At 38.7% G+C, this 21,243-nt stretch overlaps 1 protein-coding gene across 2 annotated transcripts in view; it reads right to left on the reverse strand.

Annotated features, from left to right (window-relative positions):
• LOC136877190 (protein BCCIP homolog) overlaps positions 1-21,243 on the reverse strand; it is a 191,431-nt gene that overhangs the window by 65,304 nt on the left and 104,884 nt on the right. For both annotated transcript variants that reach the window (XR_010860735.1, XM_067151000.2), the window contains exons 3-4: positions 6,211-6,303; positions 5,948-6,135 (exon numbers count right to left, since the gene is read on the reverse strand). Coding sequence is in view for 1 of the 2 variants with exons in the window: in XM_067151000.2 (XP_067007101.1) it covers positions 5,948-6,135; positions 6,211-6,303 (281 nt within the window). In the remaining variant the exon portion in view is untranslated. The remainder of the gene's footprint in view (positions 1-5,947; positions 6,136-6,210; positions 6,304-21,243) is intronic.

Consider the following 21,243-nt stretch of genomic DNA (forward strand, 5'->3'; position numbering starts at 1 on the left):
AAGGTTCACCAGAAATACAAGAAACTTGTAAAGCAGAGAAACAGGTAGTCAAATGGACACCATTAGAAGCATTCCCTCAAATACTACATTGCTTAATTAATAATCAAGACCTCCCAAAGAAGAGTTCTCTAAAGTCACTCAGTCCGTTTCTGGATAGTGACGGACTGATTAGGGTTGGAGGAAGGCATCGTTTTTCGGAGCTAACATCAGAACAGAGACATCCTGTGCTTCTACCAGCAAATCATCACATCACCAGAATGATCATGGAAAATGAACATCGTCGTCTGAAGCACTGTCCCCCAGAGCAACTGCTACACGCAACCCGACAGCAATATTGGCCTATCAGCAGCAGAAGAGAAGCGAAAAGGATTGTCAAGAGGTGTCTGAAGTGCATTTGTTACCATCCTACAGTTTCAGAGGTACACATGGCAAATTTACCAAAAGAAAGGGTTATGTTAGTTGTTCGACCCTTTGTTACCACAGAAGTGGACCATGCAGAACCAATATCTGTAAGAGAAAGCCACAGAAGAGACCGCATTCATACTTACAGTACCAAGGCAGTGCATTTGGAGTTTGTGTCGGAGCTAACGACCAAAGCTTTCTTAGCTGCACTGCAACGCTTTACGGCAAGAAGAGTTTGTGCAAGCTGCTTTTCTCTGATAATGGGAAGAATTTCATTGGAACAGCCAACGCACTACAAGATATCCAGTCCTTTTTGGAAAAGGGGTCAACAACCATTACCTCTTCACTCGCTTAGCAGCAGATACAGTGGAGTTTCATTCCTCCCCGGTCATCCCACTTTGGGGGATTGTGGGAAGCAGCTGTAAAGATGATGAAAAGACATTTGCTGACTGAAACTGACTGCTAACTTTCGAAGAAACCTACACTATTCTTTGCGATATAGAGGCTGTATTAAATTCACGTCCCCTTACTCCCTTGCCAAATGATCCAAATGATTTAGAAGTCCTAACACCAGCACATTTCCTTCTAAGTAACTTGATCGTGCAACCTGTGCAAAGGGATTTGTTGAAGAACCTGATAACCGCTTGTCACGTTGGCAACATTTGCAGAAAATTCTGCAGTGGTTGTGGCAGAGATCGCAGTGAGAATACTTGCAGGAATTGCAAAAATGCGTCAAGTGGCATGATACCAATCGACGTATTGATGTTGATTCTTTGGTGCTATTATTTGAGGACAACGTCCCTCCTCTAGAGTGGCCCAGAGGTAGGATAGTTCAAGTTCACCCTGGACGAGATGGTGAGGCGAGGGTTGTCACCGTTCGGACGGCTGGTGGAACTTTCACCCGAAGCATCAAGAAAATATGCCCTCTTCCCATTGAAGGGGATGACAAGGAGAACTGAATTAAAGATTTCCTGTGATATTACTAACGTTTTTTTTATTTTCATCAAAGATATAATTTCAATAGTATTTTCTTTTAATCATAAAAATATGATGTATAGGGTTTTGTATTAATGTATATGTTAAGAATAAGTATTTTTACAATAGGTATAAGATTACAATAGTTAGTATAAAGAACTCCTTTCAAAGGGGGCAAGATGTTATGAAGAGAGTTTTAATTTTTGCAAATGTATTTCATTAATTGAAATTGGCACTTTCCAAGCCTATTACCGATTGGTCAGATGATTTTGTATTGTTGAAAATGGTTACGCACGCAACAGTCACGTCCGTCATCAAGTTGTGAGATCGCATCAGTAAGACATATCAAATGCAATAAAGTATAGAAGGCACCAAGTTCCTTTACTTCAAAATCAAAAACAAACAAAGTGAAATAATGCAAGAGGCAAGGTTGGATAAGGAGATCAGCAGAAGGGAACAAGCGTTCTATAATGTATACAAGAAAATATTTATTACTTTGCCACCTATTCAATACAATACAGAATGAGACATGTTTCGCCTCTTCTTATGAGGCATCCTCAGTCAATATCAAAACCTTATTTTTTAACAGGCACCTGCTTAAAGATTATTCTAAAATATGTTAGATGTGTATAAGGTAAAATTTACAGTCCATCATTAAAATGTTTCTGAAATATTTAAAACTCTAATACAATTGAGACAATAATTTACGATACCCTCATTTATTGGACGTATGCATTTGTGTGTGGGGATCCCATCTACCATTCTCGGCCATTGTTTGAATTGCCGTTAATTTATGTGCATTTTAAACACATTGTTACGTCGGTAGCTTCGAAATTTCTGATTCGCCCAATAAACCAGTTGAAGTGTGTGCACATCCAGTCTACTGCTTGAAACTGAGCACCGTGTTTCTCACTGGCCTGCACGCCAGTCTGTTCCCGGCAGACGCGTTTGGAGAAGTTGTGTACAAAATGCGATTGAAAGTTGTTGGAGTGGAGTCCGATAAACCAAGCTAATAGCCTCGCTAATTAAGGCATTTGCCTTAGTTGTAGTGCAATAATGTCTCTGATTTACTGTTCTTTAATATATTTGTGTGACCGAACTATCTGAAGGAGGGTTCTTCATTACAAAATGAGCTAGAACGTAAGCTATTGGATAACCGTATATTAAATTGGACACCCAAGAATGTACGTACAAGTATCTTCTTAACTGTTTCGAAATTGCCTACTGACGGATAATGTGGAGAAGAAGAACGTGGGTAACAATCAATTTGTGACATCTATTATATAAAAATTTCGGCAACGCTGCTAGTATAATTTCATGTCTACCCCGCAACTGTAATTGAAATTAGGCCTATAGTTATGGACATGTCGACCACCCTTTATTAAATTAAGCTGGAGTTTCTTCTGCATCGGACATTTTAATGATATAAATTGTATCTTCTAAATATTAAAATGTAAATTAATGTGATTTTGGTAAGGTGCTATATCCAAATTATTATAATGGAGTAATTCTGGAACATGGTATATGCGCGGGCTAGAGACTTATTATTCCATTACTTTAATTTAACTAAGATTATCGTGGTCCCACCTTTTTCTGTTTCTTAAAGTTGTTATTAATTTTGTTGGTGGATTTCTTTCTACTTTTCTTGGTTCTTATTTGCGGTTCCCGTTGGACTGTTGTCAATGTTTTGAAAGATGTTATGTGCTAGTATTGTATTCGTTATGGATCATTGTTTAATTACTTAATGCGATTGTTTATTTCCAGTCTTATTCGGGCATTACCGTTTTCCAGGGCCTCCTAAACTTAAAATTTTATAACCGGCATTTAAATCCTCTGTTAATAGGTGGTTGGAGGAAATGTTAAATTCAAAATATTATAATTATATTATTGTAATATCGTGGTTGAGGAAGCTGAAATTTGTTTCTAGCATTTCTTAAAGATACTTATGGTTTCCCTCCTCAGATTATTCGCGTCCGTGTTTTCTTTCCTTCATGATTGTGTGTCATCCTTTTATCATATCTCCGGTACGCTAATTTTGTGTGGGCCTTGCCTTTTGTCTTAAGTGGGATGTTGGCTTGGTTTTTGGGAAGCTGCATGCTTCGTGTGTACCATTGTTTGTTTTATGTGGAATTTTAAGTGTTTCCCTTCGTAATTTGTAAATTATTTGCGACATATTTTTATTTGGTTCGTGCGATTTTCTCTTGTGTTCTCTTAATTATTTACGTGTGGGAATATTTGGTTGGCTATCGTTGCCTTTAATATTCTGTGTGTTTCCGTGTTTCTGGGATGATTGAAATCCTTGTGTACAGGTTCTGGAAACAAATTTCAGTTTAGTGAGATTAATTGTAGTATACCTACTTACAAAGAAAAGCTGGCCAGTTGTGTAATTAATATTTAACGCATGGATCCATTTTAACATTTGTAATTGAGTGATTCTGATGCGAGTTGCAGACTCCGCTTACTTCTTGGTACTGTAAGAGTTACTTTAGTGTGTAATCTGAGTGTGATTTCACGATTTTAATTATTTGAAGAAAAAATACATTTATCTCCTTTTTCAATGAATTAATAAGGAATTTTTCCTTATTGGGGTATACGTTCTTCAGTTTACTTATTTTATTACTGCATAAGAATTATTTTTCATTGTTATCTGAGTGTACACTCAAACTTTTATCATTTAAAAAAAATAGATTTGGTTTAATGCATAATTCAAAGAGATTATTTAACATTCTATTATTTGTTCTTGATTTTGTTTATTTTTCAACTTATTACATAAAGTTATAGATTTATATATCACTCATAAATTTTATCTTTTTCCCTAAATTTTAAGTAAAGGTTGATTTATTGAAAATTTTGCTTTCATTTAGTAGTTAGCGATATTGACCTGGCAACACCTCAAGTAGCTCCAGCCCTTTTCCTTTATGTTCTGTGCCCTCCACGCTGGTTTTGTTAATGCTGCTGCTGCTCGATGGTAAGTATTTTGCTTCTTGTGCTCATTTGGTGATATTTATGGGTTTTTATTATCATACCTGTTTTTATCTTTGTCGGGTTGCAACAATGATAAATTTGTACGTAGTTCACTTAATGGAGATGTTATTTGATTGTAACATAATTGATGGCTTGAAGCCATGGTCAATGGTTGATGTAGAAGGAAATTGACAAGCTAATACATAGTAGAAAGAATATAAAATGGGTTCAATATTCAATATAAAATGTGGTTTTGCATTGTCGTGCAGGATTATTGCACTGTCCACAAGATCCAGACGTTTCTCCCAAACGCCACGTTGTACCTGTCACACCAGGAAGTCCCTGTAGTACTGTGTGGTCACTGTTCTGCCATGCGGAACAAAGTGGAAAACAATGACACCCCTGACGTCATACGCGACGATCACCATCAATTTGACTGGGGAAGGATTCTGACGAACCTTCTGCCTCCTTGGTGACCCAGCATGTCGCCACTTCGTGGACTGACGTTTCAGTTCTGGTTCGTATGCCCTGGCCCAAAATTCGTCAATGGCAATTATTCGTGACAAGAATTGATCGCCGTCCTGTTGCCAGCGTGCAAGGTGGTCGAAGCATACTGCATAGCGTACCCACCTTTGAACTTCCGTCAGTGCATGTGGTACCCACCGTGATGCGATTTTGCGCAGTTGCAGCTCATTACGCAATATCCTGTGGATGGTGCATTTCTCGAATCCACTTGCCCTCTCTAACTCTAGTAGCATCCATCGTCTTGTCTTCATCCAGGAGCTGCTCGATGACGGCATGTGCCACGTCGGTCCGCACACTGACAAGTCGTCCCGAACGTTGCTCATCACGGGTTAACACACATCCTTGCTGAAACTTTCCTACCCACCGTGCTACTGTACGGTATGGTAGGACGTTATTCCCAAGGGCTTCCACTAACTCACTGCGACATTCCATCGCATTTCTCCCTCGGAGAACGCCCATTTTGATGTAAGCGTGCCGCTCAAGACGGGTTACTTCCATCTCGCACGACACTCACCAACTTCCTGATTTCACAGCCCTCGCTGCACTACTACCAGCTATCACAGAGCCATTTGTTCTGCACACACACACTATGCCTGCAGAACTTCCACATGACACATATAAGTTTGCGATCCGTTCACATATGTTCACATATCTACAAGAAAAAAAAAAGTTGCCATGACTTTTGCCCCTATCCTCGTAAAATACATGACAAGCACCTACAATGACAAATGTTAAAGACCAAGTTTATACCTATTTCTCAAACAGTAGAAGAGTTCAAAAACTGGAACTGCAAATAAAATAGTATTAAATATTATTACCAACTGTATATTAACAAGCCTTAAAAACATTTGTTCTGTTGCTAAAATATTCTTTATTAAAAAAAAAAAAACACAAAATGGAGAGTTACTATGCGGTGCTGACCAAGGGCATGCTGAGGCAGTACTGGGCGGGAGATGTGGTCTGAACAGACTGTACAATCATCTTCGGTATGGAACAACACTGCAGCTCGAGTATATGGCAGAAACAGCACCAGGCTGCTAAATTACTCAGCAACTGGACAGGTGACAAAGACGGTACTTACTTGAGAGACTCCAGAAGCGGCACGGCTATCTGAGCTGGAATATTGACAAAACGTTCGTTGATGAGAAGACCGACAGGAGCCGTATCGTTATCCAGCAAGCTGCGAATGAAAGTGATGGTCTGATCGCTGCCGTGCTCGTCACACAATTCCACCAGCAGGGATCGCAATTGGGCGATACACTCCAAGTTCTGTAATAATGTACTATCTTCAGAGTTGATTCATGTACACATACAGATCAATAATAATCAAAACAAGCTTTTTACCTGCTTATCGGTGAGATTGATTACAGAAGTCACTCCATACACATCATTTACATCACTTTCATCTTCACTATCGTCTTCTTCATTTTCACTTTGCTGCACAGAAATGAGGGAACACAACATCAGAACAGGAACGGAAAGAGAAGACAAGGACAGTGAGCACTGTACATCCTACTAACTAGTTTTATGGTTTTCGGAGGCGGTGAGGTGCCGGAATTTAGTCCCACAGGAGGTCTCTTACGTGTCAGTAAATCTACCAACATGAGCCTCAAATACCACAGGACTCAGCCAGGACTGACCCAGAACACCAGCGCCTCAACCTCCTCAGCCACTCAGCCTGCCCAAGTTGTATCTGCCTTCTTGAATTATTTGCTGCAATGTGAAGTTTGCATTATTTGTATGTACTTTGGCGTCCATGAAAAAGGCATTAATCAGCTCAATCGAGCAATGTTTTCATGCATCTTGAAAATTTGTGATGGGCAGCATCAGAAGACAGATTCTATACGGGTAGATTCTGTAAAACGGGAGTACAAATTTAAATCCTTTAACCAAATTGACAAATATGTATAAGAGAATATATGCAGAAGCAACGATGAGGTACAGTAGATTTTTTTTTTTTTTTTTTTGTTATTTGCTTTACGTCGCACCGACACAGATAAGTCTTATGGCGACGATGGATAGGAGAGGCCTAGGAATGGGAAGGAAGCGGCCGTGGCCTTAATTAAGGTACAGCCCCAGCATTTGCCTGGTATGAAAATGGAAAACCACGGAAAACCATCTTCAGGGCTGCCGACAGTGGGATTCGAACCCTCTATCTCCCGGATGCGAGCTCACAGCTGCGCGCCCCTAACCGCACGGCCAACTCGCCCGGTAGAGGTACAGTAGAAAGATACAAAATACATCACATTCAGACCGTGAGAAGATTTGGAGAAATCGTCTCTGACTTCTTCAGCCAAGTGAGAGAGAGAGAGAGAGAGAGAGAGAGAGAGAGAGAGACCCACCCCTCCTGTATTAACAGGCTGCTATGAATGACAAGGTAATATGAATCACATGAGAATGGAGACGTCCCAACCCCCACTGCACACCACTACTAAGTTCCATAAGGTGAACACACTGGCAACACTTTTCCAAAGCTGTCATTTCTATATACAGTGCATTTCTCTGGTTACTCCCACGTCAACTGTTGTCTTTCAAACATGATCACACCATCACTAACAGTAAATTTAACAACAAACCCTAAACTATTATGGACCCTCATATATTCATCGAAACGAATACTCAGAATTCCATATAATATGAAACACCGTTATAGTTACCACAAACATTTTACATAGAACTGGGGCTCTGAAATATCCAGATAATGCCTTCATTTTGTGAATACATTGCATGGGTAACATTTGTAGCTCTTAATAAGATCCTCATTTAGAAAATATCCTGTAGAGGGTACTTATATAATAAATTATATGTGACATTCTGCAAAGCTGAGACTTTAAAGTATGAAGGCTTTCACGGCCGGTGTCAATATAATAAACATTTTCCGGGCTATTATGCTGTGGTCCACTCCTCTCGTTTCTTCCAGAGTTTCGACTACTGCTGCGGTAGTCATCTTTTGTGGCGTCGTGTAGATACGCTCTCCTGTATCCCGTTGGCGACTGCGAAAGTTATTTGGGAAGCAGCTGTATTTTTAAATGAGTGTGCGGCCTCCAATTGGTTCACGCCATGCAATCCAATATCTGATTGAATATCGGAAAGTACGACCTCCGATTGGGTCGCGCCGAGCAGTCTGACGCTTGGTTGGGTCTCTGAGCACACGACCTACGATTGGTTAGATGGTCACGTGGATCTTTGGCAGAACGTAACATGTTTCATAGCTTTACATGTTATAAATCTCATATTATGTTCCGTATTGAAATGTACTTAAAATCAGATGTAATGAGGAAAAGGAGACTTATGTTTTTTGGACATTTATATCGAATGCAAGATAGTAGATTAACCAGTAAGATTTTCAGATATTCGTGGAGTAAGAAATCAACGACAAGCTGGGTCAATGAAGTAAGAAGGGATTTAGAAAAAAATAAATAATAGAGAAGGCTTTCGGGAAAAAGTATTGAAAATAGAAGGATTCCAAGGTAGGAAAGTAAAAAAGACTGGTTCAAAGTGGTCTGAAGACAGAAAGAAGAAACATAGTGAACAGATGAAAGCGTACTGGAAGAAAAGGAAAGAACAAAGAAGAAGGAATTGAAATTGGCACGTGGTCCTCTGGTGGCCCATTCGAAAGAAGAAGAAGAAGAAGAATAAGAAGGTTCAAATGCTACCATGGCAACTATTTAACATTACAACAGTTAACAGATAAATGAAATTCACACACGGCATAATAGCCCGGAAGATGTTTATTATAAAGCTGAGACTAACGTTTCAAAAAGTGTAGTGACTGAAATGCTGAAATATCAACAGGCTTGGTTAACTCACCTCAGCAAAGACGTTCTGTGCGTGACATCAGCAGTGTTCTCCCTAGGACCACCCTGCCATTTTTACAGATCACCCGGCTAACAGTATGTGCTGGTTACATAATATTCATACATATTTCAGTCGTTGGGTGCTCCAAATTAAAATGTAAATACTGTCAAACTGTTTATTTGATAATCTTCATTATTGTCAGCAAAACCACATCAATTATATCAATGTTTAGCTTGACATTTGCGTAGTGTCATGCGCGAGTTGTGTATGGATTAGCATGGAAACGCATACGAGTACATAATTCCACATGATGTTATTAAGCCGTATGGCACTCCACAGAAACCAAGTGATAAGCCCCAGAGTTGCATGATTATAAATGAGCTGTAGAACGCTAGAAGTTCAAACTACTCTTACACCTTGTTTGTGATAACACTAAAATAGTTTAATTTTGCAGTTAATGCTTGTTTGCCTCTCTGATATTACTGTTAATACCCTGACGGGGATAAAATGAGATTCTATCATATTAATTCTTTTTTCTTTTTACATGTAGTATTTCCCGCCCGGTTACTAATTCCTGCAACAGGCCGATAAAAATTTCCTGGCAGATCACTAGATAAGTAGTGATGTGCAAAAGGCAAAGTTATTTTTTCTCCAGAAAGTGGTGTTATTTTTCAGAGAAAGCAAGGTTATTCGAAGGACTTCCCTTCCCAATGCCCTTGGGAAGTTGCCTGCTTTAAAGGGAACGGATGAACAAGAAATGGGGTTTGGTTTCTGCGAGTTAAAGAACCGTGTTGCTGAATGTGGATTGATGATTATGATGATGATGATGATGATGATGATGCTTGTTGATTAAAGGGGCCAATTATCTAGGTCATTGGACCCTGTTGGTACAAAATGAGACAAAATGAAATGGCAAATGAAAAGCCCAAAATCCTCCACCGACCAGAATTCAAAACTAAGGGCGAAGAATGAATGGATTGATGGATATGAATTTAAAACGATCAGTGGAACCGACCCACAGTGCCCCACATGCAAAGAAACTAGCGTAGAACCATAGTATTACTGACCAAGAAACTGCTTCTAAAGCACAATACTGAATCAATGATACTTGTAGTTGAAAGGCGTCCAAAATCCAAGTCATCGGCCCCTCATAATGGTACTTGTCGCTAGAAAAGTAGAACCATGGTATTTTTCATGTTGCGGTACTGATCAAAAGTAGCGTAGACTCGCGGTATTCCACACATTGTGGTACTACTCACAGGTAATGAAATTTGCACATATATTACACACAGTACGGCACCATTTACAGGCAACGTAAACCTATGGTGTTCATCAATTAAGCGTACTAACCACAGGGATTCGTACTATCCCGTGGTATTCCTCGTATAGTGGGTACTAATCATAGGCAAGCCAGAACCATGGGTTCCCTAATCCAATAGTGTCGCTCATATAGTGCTACTAATCACAGGTACTGTAAAAGCCATCACACACTCGTTTGCTACTAAACACAAAACTATTTGGTACCTAACATAGTGGTACTACGCACAAGTAAAAGCAACCCACGGTGCTTGCCATGTCGTGGTACTAATCAAAAGTAGTTTCATGGTTCTAATATAATCATCCCTTGGTCGCTCCTTACGACAGGCAGTGGATACCGTGGGTGTATTCTTCGCCTGCACCCCCTGCCCACAGGGGATTGTGTGTTTGGTCTGCAAGATATTTTTTTTTTCCCCTCAGGTCCGCCAGCAAGCCGGTTAGAACGCCCCTATCCGCCACATGGGAGTATCACCTCTCCCCCTGCTAAGCCAGCGTAGCAGGTTTGTGTTGAATATGGATTAGAATATTCTGAAAGCAGGGAGTATTACGAAGGCAATGGCTGCTGAGAAGAGCATCAAAATGGTTTGGTTGCCAAGCAAAAGTTCTCGTCTTCATACAGTGGAGAGGAGAGGAAAACGCAGCTTTTGCCTTCAAGGGCTAGACTGTTTTGTGTTACTGCCAGCTGTGCCATTTGGTGATAGCCCTGTACCGATAGTGTGTCGTTCTGGTTCATTTCTGAACCCTTTTACCTGGCACTTTTTAACTAGTTCGCACTACGTGAGTTAAGTGTTTCCCGATGTACTCGCCAGGTGGCAGCTCTCCGCCCTTTGTCAGTGAAGGTCAAGTTCCCTACCGGAAGAACAGCATTTTGCTATTCTTTGCCTGAGTTTTGGTTTTTATGGCGTGAAATATCAATATGGATCCCATGCGGAATGGATCAGCCTTTGTGGTGAATCAGAATGTTTTTAAAAGGTTCAAATGAATGCTATAACCCTTTGATCTTTCTAACCATTTGTTTATATATCCCCAGGTATGTGCACTCCTTGCTTAATATTTGTTTCCCTTGTATTTTTGTTACGTACTGTTTCCACCGTTGTTTGAACGGGATGAATGTATGTGATGCCTCGAAGACATTATTCCTATTAATGATATAGGCCTGCACCTTTGCTCTTGTACCTTTTGTCTGCGTAGAATTAACCTTGCAAAATAACTCTCAATCCGTGTCGGAGCCCACAATGGCCGGATCTGTACGAATCGCGATATACTGGCAACGTATGCATGGTTTATTATACGTCCCGAAGGATATGCTTATTGCCTTACTTGTAGCCTGTAAAGTGCTGGCATTTGACGTATCTGCGTCCATTATCCTGTGACTCTGGGAGGTCACTATTTTGGTTGTGTCCGGCCCTTAACCTACTTGCGATATTGCTGCCATGTATATCTTATCGTGTTGGAGCGAAAGTTAATAAACTTAACCATGATAGGTTAATATCGTGTTTGGTCTGTATTGACTGGTCTGAATGTATAATATAACTATTTATAATAGTTTATTTAAATCTGCCTTGATCAATACACTCATTAAATGAAAGAAACATTATTTATTAAACCATACATGTTTCGGGAAATCTCAACCATTCCCTTCATCAGTGGTTAGATCAAAGAATAACACAATATGACACAATCTTTTGTTTTACAATTTGAAGGAGTATTGTGTCCCAATACATCATATCAAAGAGTAAAGAGAACTTATGAAATATTATAAAAATGATCAATACATACAATTTTGGTTGAACTGAATGAGAACACTATACAAATTTAGGATCTTCAAGTTTTTCTTCTTTTTGTTCCTTAAATGATTATATGCTAGCCTAAACAGTGGGTTATCTTATGTACTTTTCTCATTTAAACTTGATTCAGAATTACATTTTTGTGTAAGGTAAATTTCTAAATTTTCCAAAACATTCATCACTGTTTAGGCTAGCATATTTAAGGAACAAAAAGAAGAAGAAAAGAAGAAAAACTTGAAGATCCTAAATTTGTATAGTGTTCTCATTCAGTTCAACCAAAACTGTATGTATTGATCATTTTTATAATATTTCATAAGTTCTCTTTACTCTTTGATATGTATTGGGACTGGGATTCGTCTTCTTTTCTTTGAGTCCGTACCAGTGTCGATCATACGTTATTTCCTTTTCTTGTATGGTTGACTTTTATTTTGGTCACTATCTGTTGTTTCATTACGTCATATCTTGCGTATGCTTTGGTCCTCAGCCACCTGTTCACCCTATGGGACCTTAGGTACTTTTCCCCTTTTGCTCCTTGATTTTTCTTGAGGAGTGGATTGTTGTCATTTTGATACGTCTAATTTTGTGTAGGTGAGATGATGTGCCATTTGGTGATGGCCCTGTACCGATAGTGTGTCGTTCTGGTTCGTTTCCGAACCCTTTTACCTGGCACGTTTTTAACTAGCTCGCACTACGTGAGTTAAGTGTTTCCCGATGTACTCATCAGGTGGCACCTCTCTGCCCTTTGTCAGTGAAGGTCAAGCTTCCTACCGGAAGTACAGCATTTTGCTATTCTTTGCCTGAGTTTTGGTTTTTATGACATGAAATATCAACATGGATCCCATGCAGAATGAATCAGCCTTTTTAGTGTATCAGAATGTTTTTAAAAGGTTCAAATGAATGCTATGACCCTTTGATCTTTCTAACCATTTGTTTATATATCACCAGGTACGTGCACTCCTTGCTTAATATTCGTTTTTCTTGTCTTATATTTTTGTTATGTATTGTTTCCACCGTGCTTAATATTTGTTTTTCTTGTCTTATATTTTTGTAACGTACTGTTTTTTTTAAAATATATGATGCTTACATGCACTGACCAAATAATAAGTTTCGTGCTACAAATTTGAATAAGAATCAGGTGGAAAGCGTGACCTGTGTGAACCTCCTGGCATAATCAATTACTGAATGTAGCTGCCCATTTGCCTTGATTGTTGGCGACAGTTGTGTCCATTTGAAATTGCACGTATGTATAAAACCTTAATTATTCTTCCTTGACCTGGTTAATTTCATGTTAAACATTTTCCCTTCCTTCGTTTCTTTCCTTGATGTTTGTTTGAATAAATTGTGTATTCGAGTACTTCTCAGTTTTAATTCTCAAGTAGCATTAGTCCTTGGTAGATTTGATTTAAGGGGCCGGTCTCCATTCAAGACCTGTTTCTTGCAGCCTTTCTCAATTGCGATCCTCGGACTTGAATTTATTTTGTTTATTGTGCCTCTGTGGACTACATACGTAGGACTTTTCGCATGTGTTTGGGGTGGGGGTTTGGCTTACAGCAAAATTCAAAGAGTAAATCTTCTACAAAATATTGCTTTTTGAGAAAGATGGACCGCATCCTTGTGCCAACCAAAACCTATATTTATTCATGAAAACGTCTAAAGAAATAACTTATTTTACTAGCTAAAAATACCAAAATTCACCTAACCCTGAACTGGTATCACACGGCTGTGAGACGGCTGAAAAATTTTCCAAGGCCATCCCCTCTCCTTTCCTCAGCCTACTGCTTTCTTCCCTTATGTACCTCTCAGTTGAAGTGTTGTTTCCCTGCAGGGAAGGTGATGTACCGCTTGCTTTGTTTGACCTGGAGTAAGTTTATCATATTGTCTAGATTTTTAAGAAAAACAGAAGCATCTACATTTTTTGAGCATCATTCTATTTATTTTTTTTCCTGGATTTGTAATTTTTTTCTTCTACCTTTTGCACTGACATGTTTGAAAACATATATTTAAAGGAATTAAGTTGAATAAATAACAAAAAATGAAGAAAACATTGTTTAATTTGAAAGTAAAAATCTGGAGTCTGACAGGCGTATGATACCAGTTACGTTACAAACATAGATGATACCAGTTGAAGGTTAAATACTGCATTATCGCAAATGCAAATTTTGCAGGTCACTAGATATAAAAGCACTAGCAGGTATTTGTTGTATTAGTGATACATGAAATCATCATGAAATTCACATGCAATTAAATCTCATTCCAACAAAAATAGATTAATTTACCAATCTTGCAGTAGTTATCTGGTATTAATGATAAGTGCAAAAATTAGCTTGAGACATCTCCGAAGTGCTGATCACCTGATGACTCCAAAACACTTCGACACTAAGTAATTGTCCAATTTATTGGAGATCTGGCATCAAATGTAACGGATGTAGTCCTCCTTCCCTTCCATATGGATTATAAGACATCAAGTAGCAGGTTAATGTGGCCACAATTCGCGGAGGATTAAAATAATGAAAGAAAGAGGGAAGAAATACATGTTTTCAATTTACGCTGTAAAAAAATCTTATTTCTGTTCACTGTATTTTGACCGGATACAATAATGAGGCCTACAACCTTAAATATTTTTTTAATGTACGTAATGAATTATGATTTTCACTATTAAATTTTAAGACGTGCTTTAATAATAATAATAATAATAATAATAATAATAATAATAATAATAATAATAATAATAATGAAAGAATGAAGGCACTGTGGAGAAAGAGGAAGGAAGAAGGGATGATTAGAAGGAAGTGAAGTGGTATTGGCGTGGTCCTAAGTTTGGCCGGTTCGCAAGAAAGAAAGAAAGAATAATAATCATCATCATCATCATCATAATAATAATAATAATAATAATAATATTTGCTTTACGTCCCACTAACTACTTTTGCTGTTTTCGGAGACGCCGAGGTGCCGGAATATAGTCCTGCAGGAGTTACTTTACGTGCCAGTAAATCTACCAACACGAGGCTGATGTATTTGAGCACCTTCAAATACCATCGGACTGAGCCAGGATCGAACCTGCCAAGTTGGGATCAGAAGGCCAGGCCCCAACAGTCTCAGCCACACAGCCTGGCTAAGAGGTGCTTTAAACACATTTCTGATATAATACAGAGTTAAGGTGGATAAGCTGTGGCATGAGGTTGTTGGGCTTTATATTATCTGATAAACTGACCAACAAACTTACCGAGAATAACATCAGATAGGTTATTTATTTGAAGACTTACTGTACATCTATTTGCTAGATACAATGATAAGGCTGTTGCACTTCAATACTGGATGGTAAATATCTATGCTTCCACTCGATATGAAACTCCCTCACCATTTAGAGGCTAGCGTGATGCCTTTTAAATACTATTTTCAAATTTGGTGCACAGGGAAATTTAAAAAAAAAACACTGTGAAAAATCAAGCAGGAAACTTGTTTAATTATGTAAATATATTACTTTTTTCTGAATGAATAACAGGAATTTTACTTTTTATGTCATTCCCGGCCAAGGAATTGTAAATCGTACCTTGTACGCTTACACCAGGTTTCTTTGTAAATTGTTAAACGAAAAGTATAACATGTTAGTTTTCTTAGAATGTATAAATGTAAGAAAATAAGACTATACAACGAGTGCAGTATAAATCAAACTGCAATATCTTGAAAAGTTGGTTTTCTTGTGGTTATGGCATTCTTTTCTTAAATACTGTATCCCATTCAGCATTTCGCTGAGTAGTGGAGGAGAGCTTCATAATGATAAACATCACCGTTCCCTTCCTACAAGTCGCATTCGCTCTCTCGCTTCATGACATATATATATATATTTTATTAGACAAGAAAAGTGTTCCACCGATCAATACTTATTTATTGTGAATGAATTATTACACTGGTACCGATTTCGGCCTATCATGGCCATCATCAGCTAGTACATAACATTTTTAGTCATTAGACAAAATTAAAAAGATGTTACGTTAGATCATCCGGATGTCTAATGAAGAATGGAAGTAAAATATATTGCAGTATTGTTATGTTAAAATATTGTGATTAAAGGTGGTGGTGATAGTTACAATAAACTAAAACCTATTTAGTGTACATTAAACACATTAAAACATGTAGGCCGCAGTATAAAACACTTGAAAAATTATAACACATTAAAACATAGTATATGTTACAAGTGAAATATGTAATGCGAGTGGAATGTATTTTTTTTTTTGAAGTCTTTGTTTGTAAATACAATATGATGTTTTATTTTTATTGACCTAACCTGTACTGTATAATGTTGTGACATAGGTATTTGTAAATAGTAGAATTCTGTCTATAGTTCATGGAAAGATCTAGAAAGTTACGTAACATTTGTACAGGGTGTGTTACTTTGTTGGTATGTGTTCTTGAAAGTGTGTTCTGTCTATTCTGGAAAAATATGACTTTCGCGATCATGCGTATTCTAGAATGTTAGTCGATTGGTGAGTCTAGGTGGCGATAGGGAACACGTGCACGCCGATTGGTTGCCTCCAAGGCCAGTAATTCCTATATATAGTCAGCAAGGCAGTGTTCGAATTAATTTCTGTATCCTGAATTTTGTCGGCTTTGTTCCATCTGTCTGCGAGCAGCCTATCTGGTTGACGTCCCCCGGTTTTCGGGATGGCGCTCTCCTCGGGTAAGCACTCTTGAATTCCGTTCCTGCTAAAATTTCCATAATGTTCCGATTTGCTTTTCATACAGGAGTCTGCCCTAACCTCGCCCAGATTCACCAAATTAGTTACTTATGACGCCTTAGTTTTTCTGCTGGACTTACCTGTTTGTTTCCAAGGCATTCCCGTTTTGTTTCACTAAAATATGTATATTGTAGTTTAATAGGATTTCCCTTGGGATTTGCCTCTGATAGTTCTGTATCACTTTAGGTACGCTAGATTTTGGATAACCTGTAAATTGCATTGTACTACTGCATTGGTAACTAGATGTACAGTTGGTTTGTAATTTGAATTTACACTGCTACGAATAACCTACTGTCCGCACACTTTATCTTGATGCATTTGTGTACGGGGTGAGGAGTAAGGAGGGAGCTGTCCCGGTATCGATAGTGCTGCCTGGTGCTGCCAACTGAATGAAAATGAAATCTGAATTGAATCGAGAAGATGATCGATCGATATGAAATTTCTAAACCGTTATCATCTTAAGCCAACAACTATGTCACATACACATTATATAACATTATAAAACATATCTCTCGATGCGAATCTTGTTCCTAGCATGAATTCTATACTTTGACTTTGATATGTAAACAACAACAGTACCAGTACGTAAAGTTTACGCCAGATGTCGCACAACGATGCAGACTTTGTGCAGAACAGAATGTGATGTCGTGTCTTTGTGCCTAACAGTGAAAAACTGACCTCCAACATTCTTAAACATTTTACATGTTTTTTATGGCTGATGATGACCTAGACTAAGGTCGAAACCAGTCCCATTTAAATAGAAATGTGATTGCTACGTTTCTTTCTTTTGAGTATTGAATAGGTTGAACCTCCAGTTATTTAATTTTTAACATCAACGATGCTTAAGCGATTCATAGTTTGTGTTTCAGAGGTTGCCAGTATGAATCTCGAAGATCGCCGAGGTCGACCGATTCAGCACTAGGATGTAAATGCACCAAGATAAAGTGTGCGGATAGTATGTATATCACTGAACTTATAGCTCATAACTTTGAATGTATTTGTAGAATTACCTTGTAAATAATATTTTTGAAAACTAAGGATCACAGTGATTTATTTCGGAATCCGCTATCTAAGCCATGTCCATGCCTTTGGTAGGTTCCCAGCCCTTCCATCTTCCCATTTTGTCGTTCACTAGTTGGCCCTACTGATAGTTACATACTTGTTTTGTTGGAGATCCGCCTAATGCTAGCTACTGTTTTTCCGAGTGTGTAGTGTTTTCTTGTATTGTATATTGTACTCTTACCTTCCCCTTTTAACTGTGTTTGTGCCTTGTTTGGTGTTACCACTGTAGTAGAGGTAACAGTATATATTTTAAAAACGTCTATTAAAATTTGAGTTCATGTTGTGTAGCACTCATTCTTCAATCTTCTTGTGGTTGTTGTGCTAATTTAGTTGTGTTAGGTGATCATCGAGAATGTTCTATGGCTGATATACTTTATATTGATGTGTTGTAAGAACTCTTGTCATTAAAATTTGTTTTCTTGAAAATTGAGTACTGTACAATTCAACTATTGATGTACACCAGTAAGTTTTATATATACTGCGAGACAGGGTTTGGTTTTAGAGCAGTTGGTGGCGGAACCTCTCTTGTCTATGCACGTTATATGGTTGTTATCGGTAAAGATAAGTTAATGTAAGTATAGTGTTCATATGAAGGAATGCCTGGTGTATGTATGAAAACGAAAGGAGTACTTACTATTGTTGTTGTTGTTGTTGTGGAGGTTGTATACCGGTATGTTTGGAGACTTGCTGTGATCTGCTAAGAGTACGTCTGGGGCTCATATTAGCTGTGGGGAGGGATGTAGGTGGAGAGGAAGGAGGAGTGGTTATTGTGTGGTAGAGGCGGGGTTAGGCTTGTGATTCGTCGGTTTGTTAGGACGTGTGTTTACTATTTTGAGATAGTCATTCTTTATTGCAGGAATGGCTTTATCAAAAATGACGCTGGTTTTCTCTGTAATGTCGTTAATGTTATGATTGGGGTTAGCGTATTGGTCCAGAGAAATATAGAAATCTTCGGTTATGTTGAGCAGGGGCCCCTTAGGCTTCGGCCACAGTGCAGGCGGCGAGCGGAGCGTTGCCGCTGTCGAAAAGTTGAAGAGTGGGGAGGAGAGAGCGCCTGTGTGGACATCTAGCGAGAGTCAGTAAGCGGCGCGGTGTCTCCCCTGCATGAGGTGATTAGATAATGGCAGTTTCAAAGGTTTCTCGTTTGTCTCTGCTTTTAGAATTTTTAAAAAATTAAACTGAAGAATTCGACGCAGGACTAAGAGAGAATTTCGTAATCATCCAGTAGGTAAATAAATAACGTGAAATGCATGGGGAATTTTATCATTTATACAGAGAACTGAATTGATTTCCTGCTAAGATTTTTCAAATATATAACTTCTATGTCCATTCTACTTTTGACTTCTTTGTAAAACGTAAAGCGCGATTGCAGAAGCAAGTCACCAACTTCCAGAGACCCATAAAAGTCAGATGTAATGACGAACACAAGTTTTCATATCGGCAATATATTACAAAGGATAATAAAATTAATTACACAATAACAATAGGACGTGAAATAATAATAATAATAATAATAATAATAATAATAATAATAATAATAATAATAATAATAATAATAATATGGTGCATTAAAGACAATATTGTTTATGTCCGTAACCGTGATTAATTTTTAACTGAATTTATCTGGTACATTTAAGATTGTTCCAATCTCTTTCCAGGCTTCCCTTGTCGCTGTTAGGTTTTCGAAATTGTTCTCTCTGTTGTTCCATAGGAAAGTTCAGGTTTGAACTTCAGAAATTAACACTTTCATCTCTTCTCCTGTTAACTCACGAACAGTCATTGCGAGCGGCGCAGCTGAAATCTCAAACAGGAGTGAGCGGCTGGCGGCAGGCAGCGTTGTCCTTGAACCAACTTCCCCTCCAAAATGACGCGCCGCTGGCATTATGGCCACATGCATTTGCTAATGCAGGTTTGAGTCTTATCTTTGCCGCCACACAACGCAACGCAACGCTCCGCTCGCCGCCTGCACTGTGGCCGAAGCCTTAGAGTTTATGTATATCATCGTCATGATGATATTAAACATAATAATAATCACTACGATATATACTTGCTATGTAAACTGCCTGCATTTATGTCACGCCAGCCCCAGTTGAGCACCTCTGATCTGGACATTTAAGCTAATAGCTCTTCTGTATAAGAGCACATGATGGCCCACAATGATCAAGAGATAGAAGCTAATAGCTCATCTGTATACGAGCATTTGAGGTGCCCACAAAGATCAAGAGATATCACCTAATAGCTCAACTGTATAAGAGCACATGAGGTGCCCACAATGATCAAGAGATAGAAGCTAATAGCTCATCTGTATAAGAGCATATGAGGTGCCCACAATGATCTAGAGATAGAAGCTAATAGCTCATCTGTATAAGAGCACATGAGGTGCCCACAATGATCTAGAGATAGAAGCTAATAGCTCATCTGTATAAGAGCACATGCGGTGCCCACAATGATCTAGAGATAGAAGCTAATAGCCCATCTGTATAAGAGCACATGAGGTGCCCACAATGATCTAGAGATATCAGCTAATAGCTCATCTGTATAAGAGCACATGAGGTGTCCACAATGATCAACAGATAGAAGCTATTAGCTTATCTGTATAAGAGCATTTGAGGTGTCCATAATGATCAACAGATAGAAGCTAATAGCTCATCTGTATAAGAACACATGAGGTGTCCATAATGATCAACAGATAGAAGCTAATAGCTCATCTGTATAAGAGCATATGAGGTGCCCGCAATGATCTAGAGATATCAGCTAATAGCTCATCTGTATAAGAGCACATGCGGTGCCCACAATGATCTAGAGATAGAAGCTAATAGCTCATCTGTATAAGAGCATATGAGGTGCCCACAATGTTCAAAAGATACAAGCTAATAGCTCATCCGTATAAGAGCACATGATGTGTCCAGAATAATCTTCAGATAGAAGATAATAGCTCATCTGTATAAAAGCATTTGAGGTGCACAGAATGATCACGAGATGGAAGCTAACAGCCCATCTGCATAACAGCATATGAGGCGCCCACAATGATCAAGAGATAGAAGCTACTACCTCATCTGTGTAACAGCATATGAGGTGCCCAGAATGATCAAGAGATAGAAGCTAATAGCTCACCTGCATAAGAGCATATGAAGTGTCCACAGAATGATCTACAGATAGAAGCTAACAGCTCACCTGTATAAGAGCTTGTGAGGTGCCCAGAATGATCAAGAGATAGAAGCTAATATCTCATCTGTATAAGAGCATATGAGGTGCCCACAATGATCACAGGATGGAAGCTAAAAGCCCATCTGTATAAGAGCATATGAGGTGCCCACAATGATCAAGAGATAGAAGCTACTAGCTCATCTGTATAACAGCATATAAGGTGCCCGGAATGATCAAGAGATAGAAGCTAATAGCTCACCTGTATAAGGGCATATGAGGTGCCCAGAATGATGTCCAGGTAGAAGCTAATAGCTCACTTGTATAAAAGCATGTGAGTGGCCTGAATGATCACGAGATAGAAGCCAATAGCTCATCTGTATAAGAGCATATGAGGTGCCCAGAATGGTCTAGAGATAGAAGCTATTAGCTGATCTGTATCAGAGCATGTGAGGTGCCCACAACTATCGAGATGGAAGCTAATACCTGATCTGTATAAGAAAATATGAGGTGCCCAGAATGATCTAGAGATA

The sequence above is a fragment of the Anabrus simplex genome, chromosome 7 (assembly GCF_040414725.1).
Source record: "Anabrus simplex isolate iqAnaSimp1 chromosome 7, ASM4041472v1, whole genome shotgun sequence".
Taxonomy (NCBI): Eukaryota; Metazoa; Arthropoda; class Insecta; order Orthoptera; family Tettigoniidae; genus Anabrus; species Anabrus simplex.